Source organism: Heptranchias perlo, chromosome 9 (genome assembly GCF_035084215.1).
Source record: "Heptranchias perlo isolate sHepPer1 chromosome 9, sHepPer1.hap1, whole genome shotgun sequence".
NCBI lineage: Eukaryota > Metazoa > Chordata > Chondrichthyes > Hexanchiformes > Hexanchidae > Heptranchias > Heptranchias perlo.
The window spans coordinates 84,448,689-84,472,960 of NC_090333.1; the positions used below are offsets into that span (position 1 = coordinate 84,448,689).

At 60.5% G+C, this 24,272-nt stretch overlaps 1 protein-coding gene across 1 annotated transcript in view; it reads right to left on the minus strand.

Moving 5' to 3' along the window:
- The window catches only part of serpinc1 (serpin peptidase inhibitor, clade C (antithrombin), member 1), a 90,408-nt gene that overhangs the window by 56,380 nt on the left and 9,756 nt on the right, over positions 1-24,272 (minus strand). The window contains exon 3 of the mRNA XM_067989622.1: positions 18,685-19,093. Coding sequence (XP_067845723.1) covers positions 18,685-19,093 — 409 coding nt within the window. The remainder of the gene's footprint in view (positions 1-18,684; positions 19,094-24,272) is intronic.

The window sequence follows — 24,272 nt, forward strand, 5'->3', positions numbered from 1 at the left end:
GAGGGTACAGTGAGACGGGGAGTGTACGGTGAGACGGGGAGGGTGCAGTGAGACGGGGAGGGTACAGTGAGACGGGGAGGGTACGGTGTGACGGGGAGGGTACGGTGAGACGGGGAGGGTACAGTGAGACGGGGAGGGTACGGTGAGACGGGGAGGGTACGGTGAGACGGGGAGGGTACAGTGTGACGGGGAGTGTACAGTGAGACGGGGAGGGTACGGTGAGACGGGGAGGGTACAGTGTGACGGGGAGTGTACAGTGAGACGGGGAGTGTACGGTGAGACGGGGAGGGTACGGTGAGACGGGGAGTGTACGGTGAGACGGGGAGGGTACGGTGAGACGGGGAGGGTACGGTGAGACGGGGAGGGTACGGTGAGACGGGGAGTGTACGGTGAGACGGGGAGGGTACGGTGAGACGGGGAGGGTACGGTGAGACGGGGAGGGTACGGTGAGACGGGGAGTGTACAGTGAGACGGGGAGGGTACGGTGAGACGGGGAGTGTACGGTGAGACGGGGAGTGTACGGTGAGACGGGGAGGGTACGGTGAGACGGGGAGGGTACGGTGAGACGGGGAGTGTACGGTGAGACGGGGAGTGTACGGTGAGACGGGGAGTGTACGGTGAGACGGGGAGTGTACAGTGAGACGGGGAGGGTACAGTGAGACGGGGAGTGTACGGTGAGACGGGGAGGGTGCAGTGAGACGGGGAGTGTACAGTGAGACGGGGAGGGTACAGTGAGACGGGGAGTGTACGGTGAGACGGGGAGGGTACGGTGAGACGGGGAGTGTACAGTGAGACGGGGAGGGTGCAGTGAGACGGGGAGGGTGCAGTGAGACGGGGAGGGTACGGTGAGACGGGGAGGGTACAGTGTGACGGGGAGGGTACAGTGTGACGGGGAGGGTACGGTGAGACGGGGAGTGTACAGTGAGACGGGGAGGGTGCAGTGAGACGGGGAGGGTGCAGTGAGACGGGGAGGGTACGGTGAGACGGGGAGGGTACAGTGAGACGGGGAGTGTACAGTGAGACGGGGAGGGTGCAGTGAGACGGGGAGTGTACGGTGAGACGGGGAGTGTACGGTGAGACGGGGAGTGTACAGTGAGACGGGGAGGGTGCAGTGAGACGGGGAGGGTGCAGTGAGACGGGGAGGGTACGGTGAGACGGGGAGGGTACAGTGAGACGGGGAGGGTGCAGTGAGACGGGGAGTGTGCAGTGAGACGGGGAGTGTACAGTGAGACGGGGAGTGTACGGTGAGACGGGGAGTGTACGGTGAGACGGGGAGTGTACGGTGAGACGGGGAGTGTACAGTGTGACGGGGAGTGTACAGTGAGACGGGGAGTGTACAGTGAGACGGGGAGTGTACAGTGAGACGGGGAGTGTACGGTGAGACGGGGAGTGTACGGTGAGACGGGGAGTGTACAGTGAGACGGGGAGTGTACGGTGAGACGGGGAGTGTACAGTGAGACGGGGAGTGTACAGTGAGACGGGGAGGGTACGGTGAGACGGGGAGGGTACGGTGAGACGGGGAGGGTACAGTGAGACGGGGAGTGTACGGTGAGACGGGGAGTGTACGGTGAGACGGGGAGTGTACAGTGAGACGGGGAGGTTGCAGTGAGACGGGGAGGGTACGGTGTGACGGGGAGTGTACGGTGAGACGGGGAGTGTACAGTGAGACGGGGAGTGTACAGTGAGACGGGGAGTGTACGGTGAGACGGGGAGTGTACAGTGTGACGGGGAGTGTACGGTGAGACGGGGAATGTACAGTGAGACGGGGAGTGTACGGTGAGACGGGGAGTGTACGGTGAGACGGGGAGGGTACGGTGAGACGGGGAGGGTACGGTGAGACGGGGAGTGTACGGTGAGACGGGGAGTGTACGGTGAGACGGGGAGGGTGCGGTGAGACGGGGAGGGTGCGGTGTGACGGGGAGTGTACGGTGAGACGGGGAGTGTACGGTGAGACGGGGAGGGTACGGTGAGGCTGGGAGGGTACAGTGAGACGGGGAGGGTACAGTGAGACGGGGAGGGTACAGTGAGACGGGGAGGGTACAGTGAGACGGGGAGGGTACAGTGAGACGGGGAGGGTACCGTGAGACGGGGAGGGTACAGTGAGACGGGGAGTGTACAGTGAGACGGGGAGGGTACAGTGAGACGGGGAGGGTACAGTGAGACGGGGAGTGTACAGTGAGACGGGGAGGGTGCAGTGAGACGGGGAGGGTACGGTGTGACGGGGAGTGTACAGTGAGACGGGGAGGGTACAGTGAGACGGGGAGGGTACAGTGAGACGGGGAGGGTACGGTGAGACGGGGAGGGTACGGTGAGACGGGGAGGGTACAGTGAGACGGGGAGTGTACAGTGAGACGGGGAGGGTGCAGTGAGACGGGGAGTGTACAGTGAGACGGGGAGGGTACGGTGTGACGGGGAGTGTACGGTGAGACGGGGAGTGTACGGTGAGACGGGGAGTGTACGGTGAGACGGGGAGTGTACGGTGAGACGGGGAGTGTACGGTGAGACGGGGAGTGTACGGTGAGACGGGGAGTCGGGGAGTGTACAGTGAGACGGGGAGTGTACAGTGAGACGGGGAGTGTACGGTGAGACGGGGAGTGTACGGTGAGACGGGGAGTGTACAGTGAGACGGGGAGGGTACGGTGAGACGGGGAGGGTACGGTGAGACGGGGAGTGTACAGTGAGACGGGGAGGGTACAGTGAGACGGGGAGGGTACGGTGAGACGGGGAGGGTACAGTGAGACGGGGAGGGGACGGTGAGACGGGGAGTGTACGGTGAGACGGGGAGTGTACAGTGAGACGGGGAGTGTACGGTGAGACGGGGAGGGTACGGTGAGACGGGGAATGTGCAGTGAGACGGGGAGGGTGCAGTGAGACGGGGAGTGTACGGTGAGACGGGGAGGGTACAGTGAGACGGGGAGTGTACGGTGAGACGGGGAGGGTGCAGTGAGACGGGGAGGGTACAGTGAGACGGGGAGGGTACGGTGTGACGGGGAGGGTACGGTGAGACGGGGAGGGTACAGTGAGACGGGGAGGGTACGGTGAGACGGGGAGGGTACGGTGAGACGGGGAGGGTACAGTGTGACGGGGAGTGTACAGTGAGACGGGGAGTGTACGGTGAGACGGGGAGGGTACGGTGAGACGGGGAGTGTACGGTGAGACGGGGAGGGTACGGTGAGACGGGGAGGGTACGGTGAGACGGGGAGGGTACGGTGAGACGGGGAGTGTACGGTGAGACGGGGAGGGTACGGTGAGACGGGGAGGGTACGGTGAGACGGGGAGGGTACGGTGAGACGGGGAGGGTACGGTGAGACGGGGAGGGTACAGTGAGACGGGGAGGGTACGGTGAGACGGGGAGTGTACGGTGAGACGGGGAGGGTACGGTGAGACGGGGAGGGTACGGTGAGACGGGGAGGGTACGGTGAGACGGGGAGTGTACGGTGAGACGGGGAGTGTACGGTGAGACGGGGAGGGTACGGTGAGACGGGGAGGGTACGGTGAGACGGGGAGTGTACAGTGAGACGGGGAGGGTACAGTGTGACGGGGAGTGTACGGTGAGACGGGGAGTGTACAGTGAGACGGGGAGGGTACGGTGAGACGGGGAGGGTACGGTGAGACGGGGAGGGTACAGTGAGACGGGGAGTGTACGGTGTGACGGGGAGTGTACGGTGAGACGGGGAGGGTACAGTGTGACGGGGAGTGTACAGTGAGACGGGGAGTGTACGGTGAGACGGGGAGGGTGCAGTGAGACGGGGAGGGTACAGTGAGACGGGGAGGGTACGGTGTGACGGGGAGTGTACAGTGAGACGGGGAGGGTACAGTGTGACGGGGAGTGTACAGTGAGACGGGGAGTGTACAGTGAGACGGGGAGGGTACAGTGTGACGGGGAGGGTACAGTGTGACGGGGAGGGTACGGTGAGACGGGGAGGGTACGGTGAGACGGGGAGTGTACAGTGAGACGGGGAGGGTACAGTGTGACGGGGAGTGTACAGTGAGACGGGGAGTGTACGGTGAGACGGGGAGTGTACAGTGAGACGGGGAGGGTACGGTGAGACGGGGAGGGTACGGTGAGACGGGGAGGGTACAGTGAGACGGGGAGTGTACGGTGTGACGGGGAGTGTACGGTGAGACGGGGAGGGTACAGTGTGACGGGGAGTGTACAGTGAGACGGGGAGTGTACGGTGAGACGGGGAGGGTGCAGTGAGACGGGGAGGGTACAGTGAGACGGGGAGGGTACAGTGAGACGGGGAGTGTACGGTGAGACGGGGAGGGTACAGTGAGACGGGGAGGGTGCAGTGAGACGGGGAGGGTACAGTGAGACGGGGAGTGTACGGTGAGACGGGGAGGGTACAGTGAGACGGGGAGGGTACAGTGTGACGGGGAGGGTACAGTGAGACGGGGAGGGTACAGTGTGACGGGGAGGGTACGGTGAGACGGGGAGGGTACAGTGTGACGGGGAGTGTACAGTGTGACGGGGAGGGTACAGTGAGACGGGGAGGGTACAGTGAGACGGGGAGGGTACAGTGTGACGGGGAGTGTACAGTGTGACGGGGAGGGTACAGTGAGACGGGGAGGGTACAGTGTGACGGGGAGTGTACAGTGTGACGGGGAGGGTACAGTGAGACGGGGAGGGTACAGTGAGACGGGGAGGGTACAGTGAGACGGGGAGGGTACAGTGAGACGGGGAGGGTACAGTGTGACGGGGAGGGTACGGTGAGACGGGGAGGGTACAGTGAGACGGGGAGGGTACAGTGAGACGGGGAGGGTACAGTGTGACGGGGAGGGTACAGTGAGACGGGGAGGGTACAGTGAGACGGGGAGTGTACGGTGAGACGGGGAGGGTACAGTGAGACGGGGAGGGTACAGTGAGACGGGGAGTGTACGGTGAGACGGGGAGGGTACAGTGAGACGGGGAGGGTACAGTGTGACGGGGAGGGTACAGTGAGACGGGGAGTGTACGGTGAGACGGGGAGGGTACAGTGAGACGGGGAGGGTACAGTGAGACGGGGAGGGTACAGTGAGACGGGGAGTGTACGGTGAGACGGGGAGGGTACAGTGAGACGGGGAGGGTACAGTGTGACGGGGAGGGTACGGTGAGACGGGGAGGGTACAGTGAGACGGGGAGGGTACAGTGAGACGGGGAGGGTACAGTGTGACGGGGAGGGTACGGTGAGACGGGGAGGGTACAGTGAGACGGGGAGTGTACGGTGTGACGGGGAGGGTACAGTGAGACGGGGAGTGTACAGTGAGATGGGGAGGGTACAGTGAGACGGGGAGTGTACAGTGAGACGGGGAGGGTACAGTGAGACGGGGAGTGTACAGTGAGACGGGGAGTGGACGGTGAGACGGGGAGGGTACAGTGAGACGGGGAGGGTACGGTGAGACGGGGAGGGTGCAGTGAGACGGGGAGTGTACAGTGAGACGGGGAGTGGACGGTGAGACGGGGAGTGTACGGTGAGACGGGGAGTGTACGGTGAGACGGGGAGGGTACAGTGAGACGGGGAGGGTACGGTGAGACGGGGAGTGTACAGTGAGACGGGGAGGGTACGGTGAGACGGGGAGTGGACGGTGAGACGGGGAGTGTACAGTGAGACGTGGAGGGTACAGTGAGACGGGGAGTGTACAGTGAGACGGGGAGGGTACGGTGAGACGGGGAGGGTACGGTGTGACGGGGAGGGTACAGTGAGACGTGGAGGGTACAGTGAGACGGGGAGTGTACAGTGAGACGGGGAGTGTACGGTGAGACGGGGAGGGTACGGTGAGACGGGGAGGGTGCAGTGAGACGGGGAGTGTACAGTGAGACGGGGAGGGTACGGTGAGACGGGGAGGGTGCAGTGAGACGGGGAGGGTACAGTGAGACGGGGAGGGTACGGTGAGACGGGGAGGGTGCAGTGTGACGGGGAGTGTACAGTGAGACGGGGAGTGTGCAGTGAGACGGGGAGTGTACAGTGAGACGGGGAGGGTACGGTGAGACGGGGAGGGTACAGTGTGACGGGGAGTGTGCAGTGAGACGGGGAGTGTGCAGTGAGACGGGGAGTGTACAGTGAGACGGGGAGTGTGCAGTGAGACGGGGAGTGTACAGTGAGACGGGGAGTGTACGGTGTGACGGGGAGGGTACGGTGAGACGGGGAGGGTACAGTGTGACGGGGAGGGTGCAGTGTGACGGGGAGTGTACAGTGAGACGGGGAGTGTACAGTGAGACGGGGAGTGTACAGTGAGACGGGGAGTGTACAGTGTGACGGGGAGGGTACAGTGAGACGGGGAGTGTACAGTGAGACGGGGAGTGTACAGTGAGACGGGGAGTGTACAGTGAGACGGGGAGGGTACAGTGAGACGGGGAGTGTACAGTGAGACGGGGAGTGTACAGTGAGACGGGGAGTGTACAGTGAGACGGGGAGTGTACGGTGAGACGGGGAGGGTACAGTGAGACGGGGAGTGTACAGTGAGACGGGGAGTGTACGGTGAGACGGGGAGGGTACAGTGAGACGGGGAGTGTACAGTGAGACGGGGAGTGTACAGTGAGACGGGGAGTGTACAGTGTGACGGGGAGGGTACAGTGTGACGGGGAGGGTACGGTGAGACGGGGAGGGTACGGTGAGACGGGGAGGGTACGGTGAGACGGGGAGGGTACAGTGTGACGGGGAGTGTACGGTGAGACGGGGAGTGTACAGTGAGACGGGGAGGGTACGGTGAGACGGGGAGGGTACAGTGAGACGGGGAGGGTACGGTGAGACGGGGAGTGTACAGTGAGACGGGGAGTGTACAGTGAGACGGGGAGTGTACAGTGAGACGGGGAGTGTACAGTGTGACGGGGAGGGTACAGTGAGACGGGGAGTGTACAGTGTGACGGGGAGGGTACGGTGAGACGGGGAGGGTACAGTGAGACGGGGAGTGTACAGTGAGACGGGGAGGGTGCAGTGAGACGGGGAGTGTACGGTGAGACGGGGAGTGTACGGTGAGACGGGGAGTGGACGGTGAGACGGGGAGGGTACGGTGAGACGGGGAGGGTACAGTGAGACGGGGAGGGTACGGTGAGACGGGGAGTGGACGGTGAGACGGGGAGTGTACAGTGAGACGGGGAGGGTACAGTGAGACGGGGAGGGTACCGTGAGACGGGGAGTGTACAGTGAGACGGGGAGTGTACAGTGAGACGGGGAGGGTACAGTGTGACGGGGAGTGTACAGTGAGACGGGGAGTGTACAGTGAGACGGGGATGGTACAGTGAGACGGGGAGTGTACAGTGAGACGGGGAGTGTACAGTGAGACGGGGAGGGTACAGTGAGACGGGGAGTGGACGGTGAGACGGGGAGGGTACAGTGAGACGGGGAGGGTACAGTGAGACGGGGAGTGGACGGTGAGACGGGGAGGGTACGGTGAGACGGGGAGGGTACAGTGAGACGGGGAGGGTACAGTGAGACGGGGAGTGGACGGTGAGACGGGGAGGGTACGGTGAGACGGGGAGGGTACAGTGAGACGGGGAGGGTACGGTGAGACGGGGAGGGTACAGTGAGACGGGGAGTGGACGGTGAGACGGGGAGGGTACGGTGAGACGGGGAGGGTACAGTGAGACGGGGAGGGTACAGTGAGACGGGGAGTGGACGGTGAGACGGGGAGGGTACGGTGAGACGGGGAGGGTACAGTGAGACGGGGAGGGTACGGTGAGACGGGGAGCGTACGGTGAGACGGGGAGTGGACGGTGAGACGGGGAGGGTACGGTGAGACGGGGAGTGTACGGTGAGACGGGGAGTGTACGGTGAGACGGGGAGTGGACGGTGAGACGGGGAGGGTACGGTGAGACGGGGAGGGTACGGTGAGACGGGGAGGGTACGGTGAGACGGGGAGGGTACAGTGAGACGGGGAGTGGACGGTGAGACGGGGAGGGTACGGTGAGACGGGGAGGGTGCAGTGAGACGGGGAGGGTACAGTGAGACGGGGAGGTTGCAGTGTGACGGGGAGGGTACAGTGAGACGGGGAGTGTACAGTGAGACGGGGAGGGTACGGTGAGACGGGGAGGGTACGGTGAGACGGGGAGGGTACAGTGAGACGGGGAGGGTACGGTGAGACGGGGAGGGTACAGTGAGACGGGGAGTGTACAGTGAGACGGGGAGGGTACAGTGACACGGGGAGGGTACGGTGAGACGGGGAGTGTACAGTGAGACTGGGAGGGTACAGTGAGACGGGGAGGGTACGGTGAGACGGGGAGTGTACAGTGAGACGGGGAGGGTACGGTGAGACGGGGAGTGTACAGTGAGACGGGGAGTGTACAGTGAGACGGGGAGTGTACAGTGAGACGGGGAGGGTACAGTGAGACGGGGAGTGTACAGTGAGACGGGGAGGGTACAGTGAGACGGGGAGTGTACAGTGAGACGGGGAGGGTACGGTGAGACGGGGAGTGTACAGTGAGACGGGGAGGGTACAGTGAGACGGGGAGGGTACGGTGAGACGGGGAGGGTACGGTGAGACGGGGAGGGTACGGTGAGACGGGGAGTGTACGGTGAGACGGGGAGTGTACCGTGAGACGGGGAATGTACAGTGTGACGGGGAGTGTACAGTGAGACGGGGAGGGTACAGTGAGACGGGGAGGGTACAGTGAGACGGGGAGTGTACAGTGAGACGGGGAGGGTACAGTGAGACGGGGAGGGTACGGTGAGACGGGGAGTGTACAGTGAGACGGGGAGTGTACAGTGAGACGGGGAGGGTACAGTGTGACGGGGAGGGTACGGTGTGACGAGGAGGGTACAGTGAGACGGGGAGTGTACAGTGAGGCTGGGAGGGTACAGTGAGACGGGGAGGGTACAGTGAGACGGGGAGGGTACAGTGAGACGGGGAGGGTACAGTGAGACGGGGAGGGTGCAGTGAGACGGGGAGTGTACGGTGAGACGGGGAGTGTACGGTGAGACGGGGAGGGTACGGTGAGACGGGGAGTGTACGGTGAGACGGGGAGTGTACGGTGAGACGGGGAGTGTACGGTGAGACGGGGAATGTGCAGTGAGACGGGGAGGGTGCAGTGAGACGGGGAGTGTACGGTGAGACGGGGAGTGTACGGTGAGACGGGGAGTGTACGGTGAGACGGGGAGTGGACGGTGAGACGGGGAGGGTACGGTGAGACGGGGAGGGTACAGTGAGACGGGGAGGGTACGGTGAGACGGGGAGTGGACGGTGAGACGGGGAGGGTACGGTGAGACGGGGAGGGTACAGTGAGACGGGGAGGGTACGGTGTGACGGGGAGGGTACAGTGAGACGGGGAGGGTACCGTGAGACGGGGAGTGTACAGTGAGACGGGGAGGGTACAGTGTGACGGGGAGTGTACAGTGAGACGGGGAGGGTACAGTGAGACGGGGAGGGTACAGTGAGACGGGGAGTGGACGGTGAGACGGGGAGGGTACAGTGAGACGGGGAGGGTACAGTGAGACGGGGAGGGTACAGTGAGACGGGGAGGGTACAGTGAGACGGGGAGTGGACGGTGAGACGGGGAGGGTACGGTGAGACGGGGAGGGTACAGTGAGACGGGGAGGGTACAGTGAGACGGGGAGTGGACGGTGAGACGGGGAGGGTACGGTGAGACGGGGAGGGTACAGTGAGACGGGGAGGGTACGGTGAGACGGGGAGGGTACAGTGAGACGGGGAGGGTACAGTGAGACGGGGAGGGTACAGTGAGACGGGGAGGGTACGGTGAGACGGGGAGGGTACAGTGAGACGGGGAGGGTACGGTGAGACGGGGAGTGTACGGTGAGACGGGGAGTGGACGGTGAGACGGGGAGGGTACGGTGAGACGGGGAGTGTACAGTGAGACGGGGAGTGTACGGTGAGACGGGGAGTGTACGGTGAGACGGGGAGTGGACGGTGAGACGGGGAGGGTACGGTGAGACGGGGAGGGTACAGTGAGACGGGGAGTGGACGGTGAGACGGGGAGGGTACGGTGAGACGGGGAGGGTACAGTGAGACGGGGAGGGTACAGTGAGACGGGGAGGTTGCAGTGTGACGGGGAGGGTACAGTGAGACGGGGAGGGTACAGTGAGACGGGGAGTGTACAGTGAGACGGGGAGGGTACGGTGAGACGGGGAGGGTACGGTGAGACGGGGAGGGTACAGTGAGACGGGGAGGGTACGGTGAGACGGGGAGGGTACAGTGAGACGGGGAGTGTACAGTGAGACGGGGAGGGTACAGTGAGACGGGGAGTGTACAGTGTGACGGGGAGTGTACAGTGAGACGGGGAGGGTACAGTGAGACGGGGAGGGTACGGTGAGACGGGGAGTGTACAGTGAGACGGGGAGGGTACAGTGAGACGGGGAGGGTACGGTGAGACGGGGAGTGTACAGTGAGACGGGGAGGGTACAGTGAGACGGGGAGGGTACGGTGAGACGGGGAGTGTACAGTGAGACGGGGAGGGTACAGTGAGACGGGGAGGGTACGGTGAGACGGGGAGTGTACAGTGAGACGGGGAGGGTACAGTGAGACGGGGAGTGTACAGTGAGACGGGGAGTGTACAGTGAGACGGGGAGTGTACAGTGAGACGGGGAGGGTACGGTGAGACGGGGAGGGTACAGTGAGACGGGGAGTGTACAGTGAGACGGGGAGTGTACAGTGAGACGGGGAGGGTACAGTGAGACGGGGAGGGTACGGTGAGACGGGGAGGGTACGGTGAGACGGGGAGGGTACGGTGAGACGGGGAGGGTACGGTGAGACGGGGAGTGTACGGTGAGACGGGGAGGGTGCAGTGAGACGGGGAGGGTGCGGTGTGACGGGGAGTGTACGGTGAGACGGGGAGTGTATGGTGAGACGGGGAGTGTACGGTGAGACGGGGAGTGTACGGTGAGACGGGGAGTGTACGGTGAGACGGGGAGTGTACCGTGAGACGGGGAATGTACAGTGTGACGGGGAGTGTACAGTGAGACGGGGAGGGTACAGTGAGACGGGGAGGGTACAGTGAGACGGGGAGTGTACAGTGAGACGGGGAGTGTACAGTGAGACGGGGAGTGTACAGTGAGACGGGGAGGGTACGGTGAGACGGGGAGGGTACAGTGAGACGGGGAGTGTACAGTGAGACGGGGAGGGTACGGTGTGACGAGGAGGGTACAGTGAGACGGGGAGTGTACAGTGAGGCTGGGAGGGTACAGTGTGACGGGGAGGGTACGGTGTGACGGGGAGGGTACAGTGAGACGGGGAGTGTACAGTGAGACGGGGAGGGTACGGTGAGACGGGGAGGGTACAGTGAGACGGGGAGGGTACAGTGAGACGGGGAGGGTACAGTGAGACGGGGAGGGTACAGTGAGACGGGGAGTGTACAGTGAGACGGGGAGTGTACAGTGAGACGGGGAGGGTACAGTGAGACGGGGAGGGTACAGTGAGACGGGGAGTGTACGGTGAGACGGGGAGGGTGCAGTGAGACGGGGAGGGTACGGTGAGACGGGGAGGGTACAGTGAGACGGGGAGTGTACAGTGAGACGGGGAGGGTACAGTGAGACGGGGAGGGTGCAGTGAGACGGGGAGGGTGCAGTGAGACGGGGAGGGTACGGTGAGACGGGGAGGGTACAGTGTGACGGGGAGGGTACAGTGTGACGGGGAGGGTACGGTGAGACGGGGAGGGTACAGTGAGACGGGGAGGGTACGGTGAGACGGGGAGTGTACGGTGAGACGGGGAGTGTACGGTGAGACGGGGAGGGTGCAGTGAGACGGGGAGGGTGCGGTGTGACGGGGAGTGTACGGTGAGACGGGGAGTGTACGGTGAGACGGGGAGTGTACGGTGAGACGGGGAGTGTACGGTGAGACGGGGAGTGTACCGTGAGACGGGGAATGTACAGTGTGACGGGGAGTGTACAGTGAGACGGGGAGTGTACAGTGAGGCTGGGAGGGTACAGTGAGACGGGGAGGGTACAGTGAGACGGGGAGGGTACAGTGTGACGGGGAGTGTACAGTGTGACGGGGAGGGTACAGTGAGACGGGGAGGGTACAGTGAGACGGGGAGGGTACAGTGAGACGGGGAGGGTGCAGTGAGACGGGGAGGGTACAGTGAGACGGGGAGGGTACAGTGAGACGGGGAGGGTACAGTGTGACGGGGAGGGTACAGTGTGACGGGGAGTGTACAGTGTGACGGGGAGGGTACAGTGAGACGGGGAGGGTACAGTGTGACGGGGAGGGTACAGTGAGACGGGGAGGGTACAGTGTGACGGGGAGGGTACAGTGTGACGGGGAGGGTACGGTGAGACGGGGAGTGTACAGTGTGACGGGGAGGGTACGGTGAGACGGGGAGTGTACAGTGTGACGGGGAGGGTACAGTGAGACGGGGAGGGTACAGTGAGACGGGGAGGGTACAGTGAGACGGGGAGTGTACAGTGAGACGGGGAGGGTACAGTGAGACGGGGAGTGTACGGTGAGACGGGGAGGGTGCAGTGAGACGGGGAGGGTACGGTGAGACGGGGAGGGTACAGTGAGACGGGGAGGGTACGGTGAGACGGGGAGTGTACAGTGAGACGGGGAGGGTGCAGTGAGACGGGGAGGGTGCAGTGAGACGGGGAGGGTACGGTGAGACGGGGAGGGTACAGTGAGACGGGGAGTGTACAGTGAGACGGGGAGGGTGCAGTGAGACGGGGAGTGTGCAGTGAGACGGGGAGTGTACGGTGAGACGGGGAGTGTACAGTGAGACGGGGAGTGTACAGTGTGACGGGGAGTGTACAGTGAGACGGGGAGTGTACAGTGAGACGGGGAGTGTACAGTGAGACGGGGAGTGTACAGTGAGACGGGGAGTGTACGGTGAGACGGGGAGTGTACGGTGAGACGGGGAGTGTACAGTGAGACGGGGAGTGTACGGTGAGACAGGGAGTGTACGGTGAGACGGGGAGTGTACGGTGAGACGGGGAGTGTACAGTGAGACGGGGAGTGTACAGTGAGACGGGGAGTGTACAGTGAGACGGGGAGGGTACGGTGAGACGGGGAGGTTGCGGTGAGACGGGGAGGGTACAGTGAGACGGGGAGTGTACGGTGAGACGGGGAGTGTACGGTGAGACGGGGAGTGTACAGTGAGACGGGGAGGTTGCAGTGAGACGGGGAGGGTACGGTGTGACGGGGAGTGTACGGTGAGACGGGGAGTGTACAGTGAGACGGGGAGTGTACAGTGAGACGGGGAGTGTACGGTGAGACGGGGAGTGTACAGTGTGACGGGGAGTGTACGGTGAGACGGGGAATGTACAGTGAGACGGGGAGTGTACGGTGAGACGGGGAATGTACAGTGAGACGGGGAGTGTACGGTGAGACGGGGAGTGTACGGTGAGACGGGGAGTGTACGGTGAGACGGGGAGTGTACGGTGAGACGGGGAGTGTACGGTGAGACGGGGAGTGTACGGTGAGACGGGGAGTGTACAGTGAGACGGGGAGGGTGCGGTGAGACGGGGAGGGTGCGGTGTGACGGGGAGTGTACGGTGAGACGGGGAGTGTACGGTGAGACGGGGAGGGTGCGGTGAGACGGGGAGGGTGCGGTGTGACGGGGAGTGTACGGTGAGACGGGGAGTGTACGGTGAGACGGGGAGGGTACGGTGAGGCTGGGAGGGTACAGTGAGACGGGGAGGGTACAGTGAGACGGGGAGGGTACAGTGAGACGGGGAGGGTACAGTGAGACGGGGAGAGTACCGTGAGACGGGGAGGGTACAGTGAGACGGGGAGTGTACAGTGAGACGGGGAGTGTACAGTGAGACGGGGAGGTTGCGGTGAGACGGGGAGGGTACGGTGAGACGGGGAGGGTACGGTGAGACGGGGAGGGTACAGTGAGACGGGGAGTGTACAGTGAGACGGGGAGGGTGCAGTGAGACGGGGAGGGTACGGTGAGACGGGGAGTGTACGGTGAGACGGGGAGTGTACGGTGAGACGGGGAGTGTACGGTGAGACGGGGAGTGTACGGTGAGACGGGGAGTCGGGGAGTGTACAGTGAGACGGGGAGTGTACAGTGAGACGGGGAGTGTACGGTGAGACGGGGAGTGTACGGTGAGACGGGGAGTGTACAGTGAGACGGGGAGTGTACAGTGAGACGGGGAGTGTACGGTGAGACGGGGAATGTACAGTGAGACGGGGAGGGTGCAGTGAGACGGGGAGTGTACGGTGAGACGGGGAGTGTACAGTGAGACGGGGAGTGTACGGTGAGACGGGGAGTGTACGGTGAGACGGGGAGTGTACGGTGAGACGGGGAGTGTACGGTGAGACGGGGAATGTGCAGTGAGACGGGGAGGGTGCAGTGAGACGGGGAGTGTACGGTGAGACGGGGAGGGTACAGTGAGACGGGGAGTGTACGGTGAGACGGGGAGGGTGCAGTGAGACGGGGAGGGTACAGTGAGACGGGGAGGGTACGGTGTGACGGGGAGGGTACGGTGAGACGGGGAGGGTACAGTGAGACGGGGAGGGTACGGTGAGACGGGGAGGGTACGGTGAGACGGGGAGTGTACAGTGTGACGGGGAGGGTACAGTGAGACGGGGAGGGTACGGTGAGACGGGGAGGGTACAGTGAGACGGGGAGGGTACAGTGAGACGGGGAGGGTACAGTGAGACGGGGAGTGTACGGTGAGACGGGGAGTGTACGGTGAGACGGGGAGTGTACGGTGAGACGGGGAGTGTACGGTGAGACGGGGAGTGTACGGTGAGACGGGGAGGGTACGGTGAGACGGGGAGGGTACGGTGAGACGGGGAGGGTACGGTGAGACGGGGAGGGTACGGTGAGACGGGGAGGGTACGGTGAGACGGGGAGTGTACGGTGAGACGGGGAGGGTACGGTGAGACGGGGAGGGTACGGTGAGACGGGGAGGGTACGGTGAGACGGGGAGTGTACAGTGAGACGGGGAGGGTACGGTGAGACGGGGAGTGTACGGTGAGACGGGGAGGGTACGGTGAGACGGGGAGGGTACGGTGAGACGGGGAGTGTACGGTGAGACGGGGAGTGTACGGTGAGACGGGGAGGGTACGGTGAGACGGGGAGGGTACGGTGAGACGGGGAGGGTACGGTGAGACGGGGAGTGTACAGTGAGACGGGGAGGGTACAGTGTGACGGGGAGTGTACGGTGAGACGGGGAGTGTACAGTGAGACGGGGAGGGTACGGTGAGACGGGGAGGGTACGGTGAGACGGGGAGGGTACAGTGAGACGGGGAGGGTACGGTGAGACGGGGAGTGTACAGTGAGACGGGGAGTGTACGGTGAGACGGGGAGTGTACGGTGAGACGGGGAGGGTACGGTGAGACGGGGAGGGTACGGTGAGACGGGGAGGGTACAGTGAGACGGGGAGTGTACGGTGAGACGGGGAGGGTACGGTGAGACGGGGAGGGTACAGTGAGACGGGGAGGGTACAGTGAGACGGGGAGGGTACGGTGAGACGGGGAGGGTACGGTGAGACGGGGAGGGTACAGTGAGACGGGGAGGGTACAGTGTGACGGGGAGGGTACGGTGAGACGGGGAGGGTACGGTGAGACGGGGAGGGTACTGTGTGACGGGGAGGGTACAGTGTGACGGGGAGGGTACAGTGAGACGGGGAGTGTACAGTGAGACGGGGAGGGTACGGTGAGACGGGGAGTGTACAGTGAGACGGGGAGGGTACAGTGAGACGGGGAGGGTACAGTGTGACGGGGAGTGTACAGTGAGACGGGGAGTGTACAGTGAGACGGGGAGTGTACAGTGTGACGGGGAGTGTACAGTGAGACGGGGAGGGTACGGTGAGACGGGGAGTGTACAGTGAGACGGGGAGTGTACAGTGAGACGGGGAGTGGACAGTGAGACGGGGAGTGTACAGTGAGACGGGGAGTGGACGGTGAGACGGGGAGTGTACAGTGAGACGGGGAGGGTGCAGTGAGACGGGGAGTGTACAGTGAGACGGGGAGGGTACAGTGAGACGGGGAGGGTACGGTGAGACGGGGAGTGGACGGTGAGACGGGGAGGGTACGGTGAGACGGGGAGGGTGCAGTGAGACGGGGAGTGTACAGTGAGACGGGGAGGGTGCAGTGAGACGGGGAGTGTACAGTGAGACGGGGAGGGTACGGTGAGACGGGGAGGGTACGGTGAGACGGGGAGTGGACGGTGAGACGGGGAGGGTACGGTGAGACGGGGAGGGTGCAGTGAGACGGGGAGTGTACAGTGAGACGGGGAGGGTACAGTGAGACGGGGAGGGTACGGTGAGACGGGGAGTGGACGGTGAGACGGGGAGTGTACAGTGAGACGGGGAGTGTACAGTGAGACGGGGAGGGTGCAGTGAGACGGGGAGGGTACGGTGAGACGGGGAGGGTACAGTGTGACGGGGAGGGTACGGTGAGACGGGGAGGGTACGGTGAGACGGGGAGGGTACGGTGAGACGGGGAGGGTACAGTGAGACGGGGAGTGTCCAGTGAGACGGGGAGTGTACAGTGAGACGGGGAGGGTACGGTGAGACGGGGAGTGTACGGTGAGACGGGGAGGGTACGGTGAGACGGGGAGGGTACGGTGAGACGGGGAGGGTACGGTGAGACGGGGAGTGTACGTTGAGACGGGGAGTGTACAGTGAGACGGGGAGTGTACGGTGAGACGGGGAGTGTACAGTGAGACGGGGAGTGTACGGTGAGACGGGGAGTGTACGGTGAGACGGGGAATGTACGGTGAGACGGGGAGTGTACGGTGAGACGGGGAGTGTACGGTGAGACGGGGAGTGTACGGTGAGACGGGGAGTGTACGGTGAGACGGGGAATGTACAGTGAGACGGGGAGTGTCCAGTGTGACGGGGAGGGTACGGTGAGACGGGGAGTGTACGGTGAGACGGGGAATGTGCGGTGAGACGGGGAGGGTGCAGTGAGACGGGGAGGGTACAGTGAGACTGGGAGTGTACAGTGAGGCTGGGAGGGTACAGTGTGACGGGGAGTGTACGGTGAGACGGGGAGTGTACAGTGTGACGGGGAGGGTACGGTGTGACGGGGAGGGTACAGTGAGACGGGGAGTGTACAGTGAGACTGGGAGTGTACAGTGAGGCTGGGAGGGTACAGTGTGACGGGGAGTGTACGGTGAGACGGGGAGTGTACAGTGTGACGGGGAGGGTACGGTGAGACGGGGAGTGTACAGTGAGACGGGGAGGGTACAGTGAGACGGGGAGGGTACGGTGAGACGGGGAGTGTACGGTGTGACGGGGAGGGTACGGTGAGACGGGGAGGGTACAGTGAGACGGGGAGGGTACAGTGAGACGGGGAGTGTACGGTGAGACGGGGAGGGTACAGTGTGACGGGGAGGGTACGGTGAGACGGGGAGGGTACGGTGAGACGGGGAGGGTACGGTGAGACGGGGAGGGTACAGTGAGACGGGGAGGGTACGGTGAGACGGGGAGGGTACGGTGAGACGGGGAGTGTACAGTGAGACGGGGAGGGTACAGTGAGACGGGGAGGGTACAGTGAGACGGGGAGGGTACAGTGAGACGGGGAGGGTACAGTGAGACGGGGAGTGTGCAGTGAGACGGGGAGTGTGCAGTGAGACGGGGAGTGTGCAGTGAGACGGGGAGTGTACAGTGAGACGGGGAGTGTGCAGTGAGACGGGGAGTGTACAGTGAGACGGGGAGTGTACAGTGAGACGGGGAGTGTACAGTGAGACGGGGAGTGTACAGTGAGACGGGGAGTGTACAGTGAGACGGGGAGTGTACAGTGAGACGGGGAGTGTGCAGTGAGACGGGGAGTGTGCAGTGAGACGGGGAGTGTACGGTGTGACGGGGAGTGTACGGTGAGACGGGGAGGGTACAGTGTGACGGGGAGTGTACAGTGAGACGGGGAGTGTGCAGTGAGACGGGGAGTGTGCAGTGAGACGGGGAGGGTACAGTGAGACGGGGAGTGTACGGTGTGACGGGGAGGGTACGGTGAGACGGGGAGTGTACAGTGTGACGGGGAGGGTACAGTGTGACGGGGAGTGTACAGTGTGACGGGGAGTGTACAGTGTGACGGGGAGGGTACAGTGAGACGGGGAGTGTACAGTGAGACGGGGAGTGTACAGTGAGGCGGGGAGGGTACGGTGAGACGGGGAGTGTACAGTGAGACGGGGAGGGTACGGTGAGACGGGGAGGGTACGGTGAGACGGGGAGGGTACAGTGTGACGGGGAGGGTACAGTGAGACGGGGAGGGTACAGTGTGACGGGGAGTGTACAGTGAGACGGGGAGGGTACGGTGAGACGGGGAGGGTACGGTGAGACGGGGAGGGTACAGTGAGACGGGGAGGGTACGGTGTGACGGGGAGGGTACAGTGAGACGGGGAGTGTACGGTGAGACGGGGAGGGTACAGTGAGACGGGGAATGTACAGTGAGACGGGGCGTGTAGTGAGACGGGGAGGGTACAGTGAGACGGGGAGGGTACAGTGAGACGGGGAGGGTACAGTGTGACGGGGAGGGTACAGTGAGACGGGGAGGGTACAGTGTGACGGGGAGGGTACAGTGTGACGGGGAGGGAATGGTGAGACGGGGAGTGTACAGTGAGACGGGGAGGGTACGGTGTGACGGGGAGTGTACAGTGAGACGGGGAATGTACAGTGAGACGGGGAGTGTACAGTGAGACGGGGAGGGTACCGTACAGACAGGTGTGGGCGAGGTGGTTGTAGTTTGCGAGCTGGGAGAGTAGAGATAGTGATAAGAATGGGAGAGGGAGGTTAGAGCAGAGGCGGTGGATCGAGAGACAGTCTGGGATACGTGGCAGGGCCATCCCATGAGAAGTCGCTATCAAACCTGCTAAATTGGCTTTCTTGGGACTGAACAGGTCAACGAGGCCCATCTGCTTCAGCTTGTTGGTCAGGCTGAACGTGTCCTCCACACGGAACCTGGGCACCGAGAGATCAACGTCCGTCACCCTCAGTCTGTTCAGCCATCCCAGGATCTTCTCGTGCTCCAGCTGCTTCTCCACCTCCAGCAGGGTCCCGTCTCCCGTGGGGAGAATCAGCACCATGGACACATCGTCCCCTTTGTACGGGAGCTCGATCACCTTCACCTTGTCCTCTGGGAACTTCCCGAACCGCAGCGATGACTGTTGCTGCATCATCGGGACCTGGCAGCTGCTGTTCGACGTTCTCTCGAAAACCCGGTCCACCGTCATCTCCTTCTCAAACATGGATTTCCACAGACCCTGCACAAACAGGTTTCAATCTTCAGAAACTGCACTCCTTTCTTCCTCCTTTCAGGTTTTTAACCAACGACAACTTGCATTTATAAAGTGTGTTTAACGTCGTAAAACGTCCCAAAGCGATTCACAGGAGAGTAATGAGACAGAATTTGACACCGAGCCACCTGAAGAGATATTAGGACAGGTGACCAAAAGCTTGATCAAAGAGTTAGGTTGAAGGAGCGTCTTAAAGGAGGAGAGAGAGCTCGAGAGGCAGAGAGGGAATTCCAGAGCTCAGGGCCCAGGCAGCTGAAGGCACGGCCGCCAATGGTGGAGCGATTAAAATTGGGAATCGCTCAAGAGGCCAGAATTGGAGGAGCGCAGGGATCTCGGAGGGTTGTGGGGCTGGAGGAGGTTACAGAGATAGGGAGGGGCGAGGCTGTGGAGGGATTTGAACACGAGGATGAGAATTTTAAAATCGAGGCATTCCTGGACCAGAAGCCAATGTAGGTCAGCGAGCACGGGGGTGATGGGTGAACGGGACTTGGTGCGAGTTAGTATACGGGCAGCAGAGTTTTGGATGAGCTCAAGTTTATGGAAGATGGGAGGCCGGCCAGGAGAGCATTGGAATAGTCCAGTCTGGAGGTAACAAAGGCATGGATGAGGGTTTCAGCAGTAGATGAGCTGAGGCAGGGGCAGAGAGGGACGATGTTACAGAGGTGGAAGTAGGCGGTCTTGGTGATGGAGCAGATATGTGGTCGAGAGTTCATCTCAGGGTCAGATAGGACGCCAAGGTTACAAATGGTCTGGTTCAGCCTCAGACAGTGGTCAGGGAGAGGGATGGAGTCGGTGGCTAGGGAACGGAGTTTGCGGCGGGGACCAAAGGCAATGGCTTCGGTCTTCCCAATATTTAGTTGGAGGAAATTTTTGCTGTCTGACAAACAGTGTGACAAATCGAAGACAGTGGAGGGGTCGAGGGAGGTGGCGGTGAGGTAGAGCTGGGTGTCATTAGCGTACATGTGGAACCTGATGTCGTGTTTTCGGATGATGTCGCCGAGGGGCAGCATATAAATAAGAAATAGGAGGAGGCCAAGGATAGATCCTTGGGGGACTCCAGAGGTCACGGTGCGGGAGTGGGAAGAGAAGCCATTGCAGGTGATTCTCTGGCTATGACTGGATAGATAGGAATGGAAGCAGGTGAGCGCAGTCCCACCCAGCTGGACGATGGAGGAGAGGCGTTGGAGGGCCGTTTCAGTACTGTGGCAGGGGCGGAAACCTGATTGGAGGGATTCAGACATGGAGTTGCAGGAATGATAGGCATGGGTTTGGGAGGCGACAACACGTTCAAGGACTTTGGAGAGGAAAGGGAGCTCGGAGATGAGGCTGTAGTTTGCAAGGACAAAGGGGACAAGGGTGGGTTTTTTGAGGAGTGGGGTGACGACGGCAGATTTGAAGGGGAGGGGGACAGTACCTGAGGAGAGGGAACCGTTAACATGGAGGTCAGGAAGGGAAGTTGGGTGGTCAGCAGTTGGGAATAAGGTCAAGGAAGCAGGAGGTGGGTCGCATGGTCAAGCTGAGCTCTGAGAGGGCATGAGGGGAGATTGGAGAGAAACTAGAGAAAGATGTGAGTTCAGGGCTAGGGCGGGGGGGGGGGGGTGGGGACTGTTGGGGAAGTTTGGCTCGGTGGGCTAGGGGAAGGGAGGGAAGTGGCAGAGGCAGCTGATGGTCTCAATCTTAGTGACAAAGAAGTCCATGAACTCCTCACACTTGTTGGAGGTGAGGGTGGAGGGGCGGGGGAGAGGGGATTAAGAAGACGGTTTGTAGTGAAGAGAAGCCGGGGGTTATCTTTGCATTCCAGGATGATCCTGGAATAGTGAGCAATTTTGGTAGAGGAGAGCAGGACCCGATAGTGCTTTATGTGGTCCAGCCAGATCTGGCGATGAATGGCTAAACCAGTTGTCCGCCAGAGATGTTCAAGTCTGCGTCCCTTGGACTTAAGAGAGCAGAGATGGGGGCCATACCAGGGGGAGCGACCAGGGCGAGAGAGTAATGGTTTTAATGGGGACAAGGGCATCAAAGGCGGAGGTGAGGGTGTGATTGAGCAGATCGGAAGCTGCAGAAATGTCGTGGTGAATGGAGGGCCAAAGGCTAGACAGTTGGGAATTTGAAACTGCCGTTGTAAGTGACCTGGAGGAGAGTTTTTTCCAGGGGCGACACAGGAGGAAGTGGGGTTGGGAGGGGGAAGGGGGAATGTGGGTGGAGAGGGATACAAGGAAGTGATCAGAGATGGCCTTACCTGTGATTGACACGATGGGAGTAGGGAGGCCACGTGAGATGGCACGGTCGAGGGGGTGGGCGGCAGAGAACGAGGATTTGAACGGAGAGGCGAGAGGGGTGGAACAAGGTGAGATGCTCAAAGGAGGAGAAGGTGCCAGAGGAGTAGGGGACAGAAAAAGTGTGATTTGATGATAAGGGCCACACCGCCACCGAGGCAGTCTGGGCGGGGCAATTGGTGGAAGATATAGCCTTGAGAGGAGGCTTCATTAAGGGGGAAGGTATCATCACCCACCAGCCAGGTTTTGGTCAAGGCCAGGATGTCGCTGCAATCATCCACGATAAGCTCATGGATGGCAAGGGCCTTGTTCACAAGTGAACGGACACTCTGGAGAGAGATGCGGAGAGAGGCGGCGATAGCTGATCTACTGGCAGAGTCCACAGGCTCAGCGCTGGGAGTGGTGAGTGAGATGGGAAGGAGACTGACAGGATTAGCCCCTATCTAACATGGGTTAGATACAGAGTAAAGCTCCTAGTCCGGATGGGATGCATCCTAGGTTGCTGAGGGAAGTAAGGGTGGAAATTGCAGAGGCCCTGGCCACAATCTTCCAATCCTCCAGACCATTGGAGGAGTGCAAATGTTACGCCACTATTCAAATAAGGGGAGAGGGATAAACCCAGCAATTACAGGCCAGTCAGCCTAACGTCGGTGGTGGGGAAACTTATGGAGACAATAATCCGGGACAAAATTAATTGGCACTTGGAAAAGTGTGGATTAATAAATGAAAGTCAGCACGGATTTGTTAAAGGTGAATCGTGTTTGACCAATTTGATTGAGTTCTTTGATGAAGTAACGGAGAGGGTTGATGAGGGTACTGCGGTTGATGATGTGTATATGGACTTTTAAAGATGTTTGATAAAGTACCACATAATAGACTTGTTGGCAAAATTAAAGCCCATGGGATTAAAGGGACAGTGGCTGATTGGATGCAAAATTGGCTAAGGGCCAGAGAGCAGAGAGTAGTGGTGAACGGTTGTTTTTCAGACTGGAGGGAAGTATACAGTCGTGTCCCCCAGGGGTCAGTATTAGGACCACTGCTCTTTTTGATATATATTAATGACCTGGACTTGAGTAAACAGGGCACAATTTCAAAATTTGCAAATGACATGAAACTCGGAACTGTAGTAAACAATGTGGAGGATAGTAACAGACTTCAGGAGGACATGGACAGACTGGTGAAATGGGCAGACACATGGCAGATGAAATTTAACACAGAGAAGTGTGAAGTGATTCATTTTGGTAGGAAAAATGAGAAGAGGCAATATAAACTAAATAGTACAATTTTAAAGGGGACGCAGGAACAGTGAGACCTGGGAGTGTATGTACACAAATCTTTGAAGGTGGCAGGACAAGTTGAGAAGGCTGTTTAAAAAAAACATAAGGGATTGTGGGCTTTATTAATAGAGGCATAGAGTACAAAAACAAAGAAGTTATGCTAAACCTTTCTAAAACACTGGTTAGGCCTCAGCTGGAGTATTGTGTTCAATTCTGGGCACCACACTTTAGGAAAGATGTGAAGGCCTAAGAGAGGGTGCAGAGGAGATTTACTAGAATGGTTCCAGGGATGGTACCAGTTTTGTGGAGAGACTGGAGAAGCTGGGATTGTTCTCCTTAGAGCAGAGAAGGTTCAGAGGAGATTTGATAGAGGTGTTCAAAATCATGAAGGGTTTTGACAGAGTAAATAAGGAGAAACTGTTTCCAATGGCAGGAAGGTCAGTAACCAGAGGACACAGATTTAAGGTGATCAGCCAGAGCGGAGATGAGGAATTCTTTTTTATGTAGCGAGTTGTTATAATCTGCAATGCCGGCCTGAAAGGGTGGTGGAAACAGATTCAGTAATAACTTTCAAAATGGAATTGCCATCTACAAGGCACAAGTCAGGAGTGTGATGGAATACTCTCCACTTGCCTGGATGAGTGCTGCTCCAACAACACTCAAGAAGCTCGACACCATCCAGGACAAAGCAGTCCGCTTGATTGGCACCCCATCCACCACCCTAAACATTCACTCCCTTCACCACCAGCGCACAGTGGCTGCAGTGTGTACCATCCACAGGATGCACTGCAGTAACTCGCCAAGGCTTCTTCGACAGCACCTCCCAAACCCACGACCTCAACCACCTAGAAGGACAAGAACAGCAGGCACATGGGAACAACACCACCTGCACGTTCCCCTCCAAGTCACACACCATCCCGACTTGGAAATATATCGCCGTTCCTTCATCGTCGCTGGGTCAAAATCCTGGAACTCCCTTCCTAACAGCACTGTGGGAGAACCTTCACCACACGGACTGCAGCGGTTCAAGAAGGCGGCTCACCACCACCTTCTCAAGGGCAATTAGGGATGGGCAATAAATGCCGGCCTTGCCAGCGACGCCCACATCCCATGAACGAATAAAAAAAAAACTTAAAGGGGAAAATTTGAAGGGCTGTGGAATGGGACTAATTGGATAGCTCTTTCAAAGAGCCGGCACAGGCACAATGGGCGGAAAGGCCTCCTCCTGTGCTGTATGATTCTATGATTCTCTACACTGTCCCATCAAACACTCCCAGGGCAGGTACAGCACGGGTTAGATACAGAGTAAAGCTCCCTCTACACTGTCCCATCAAACACTCCCAGGGCAGGTACAGCACGGGTTAGATACAGAGTAAAGCTCCCTCTACACTGTCCCATCAAACACTCCCAGGGCAGGTACAGCACGGGTTAGATACAGAGTAAAGCTCCCTCTACACTGTCCCATCAAACACTCCCAGGGCAGGTACAACACTGGATACAGAATAAAGTTCTACTCACAATGTGCTTTGATGCGAATCTCAGAACGCGTCCCCTTACTGCACCTGTATGGTGTTTAACACATCAGCCATCCTCGTGCCCTGTCTGAGT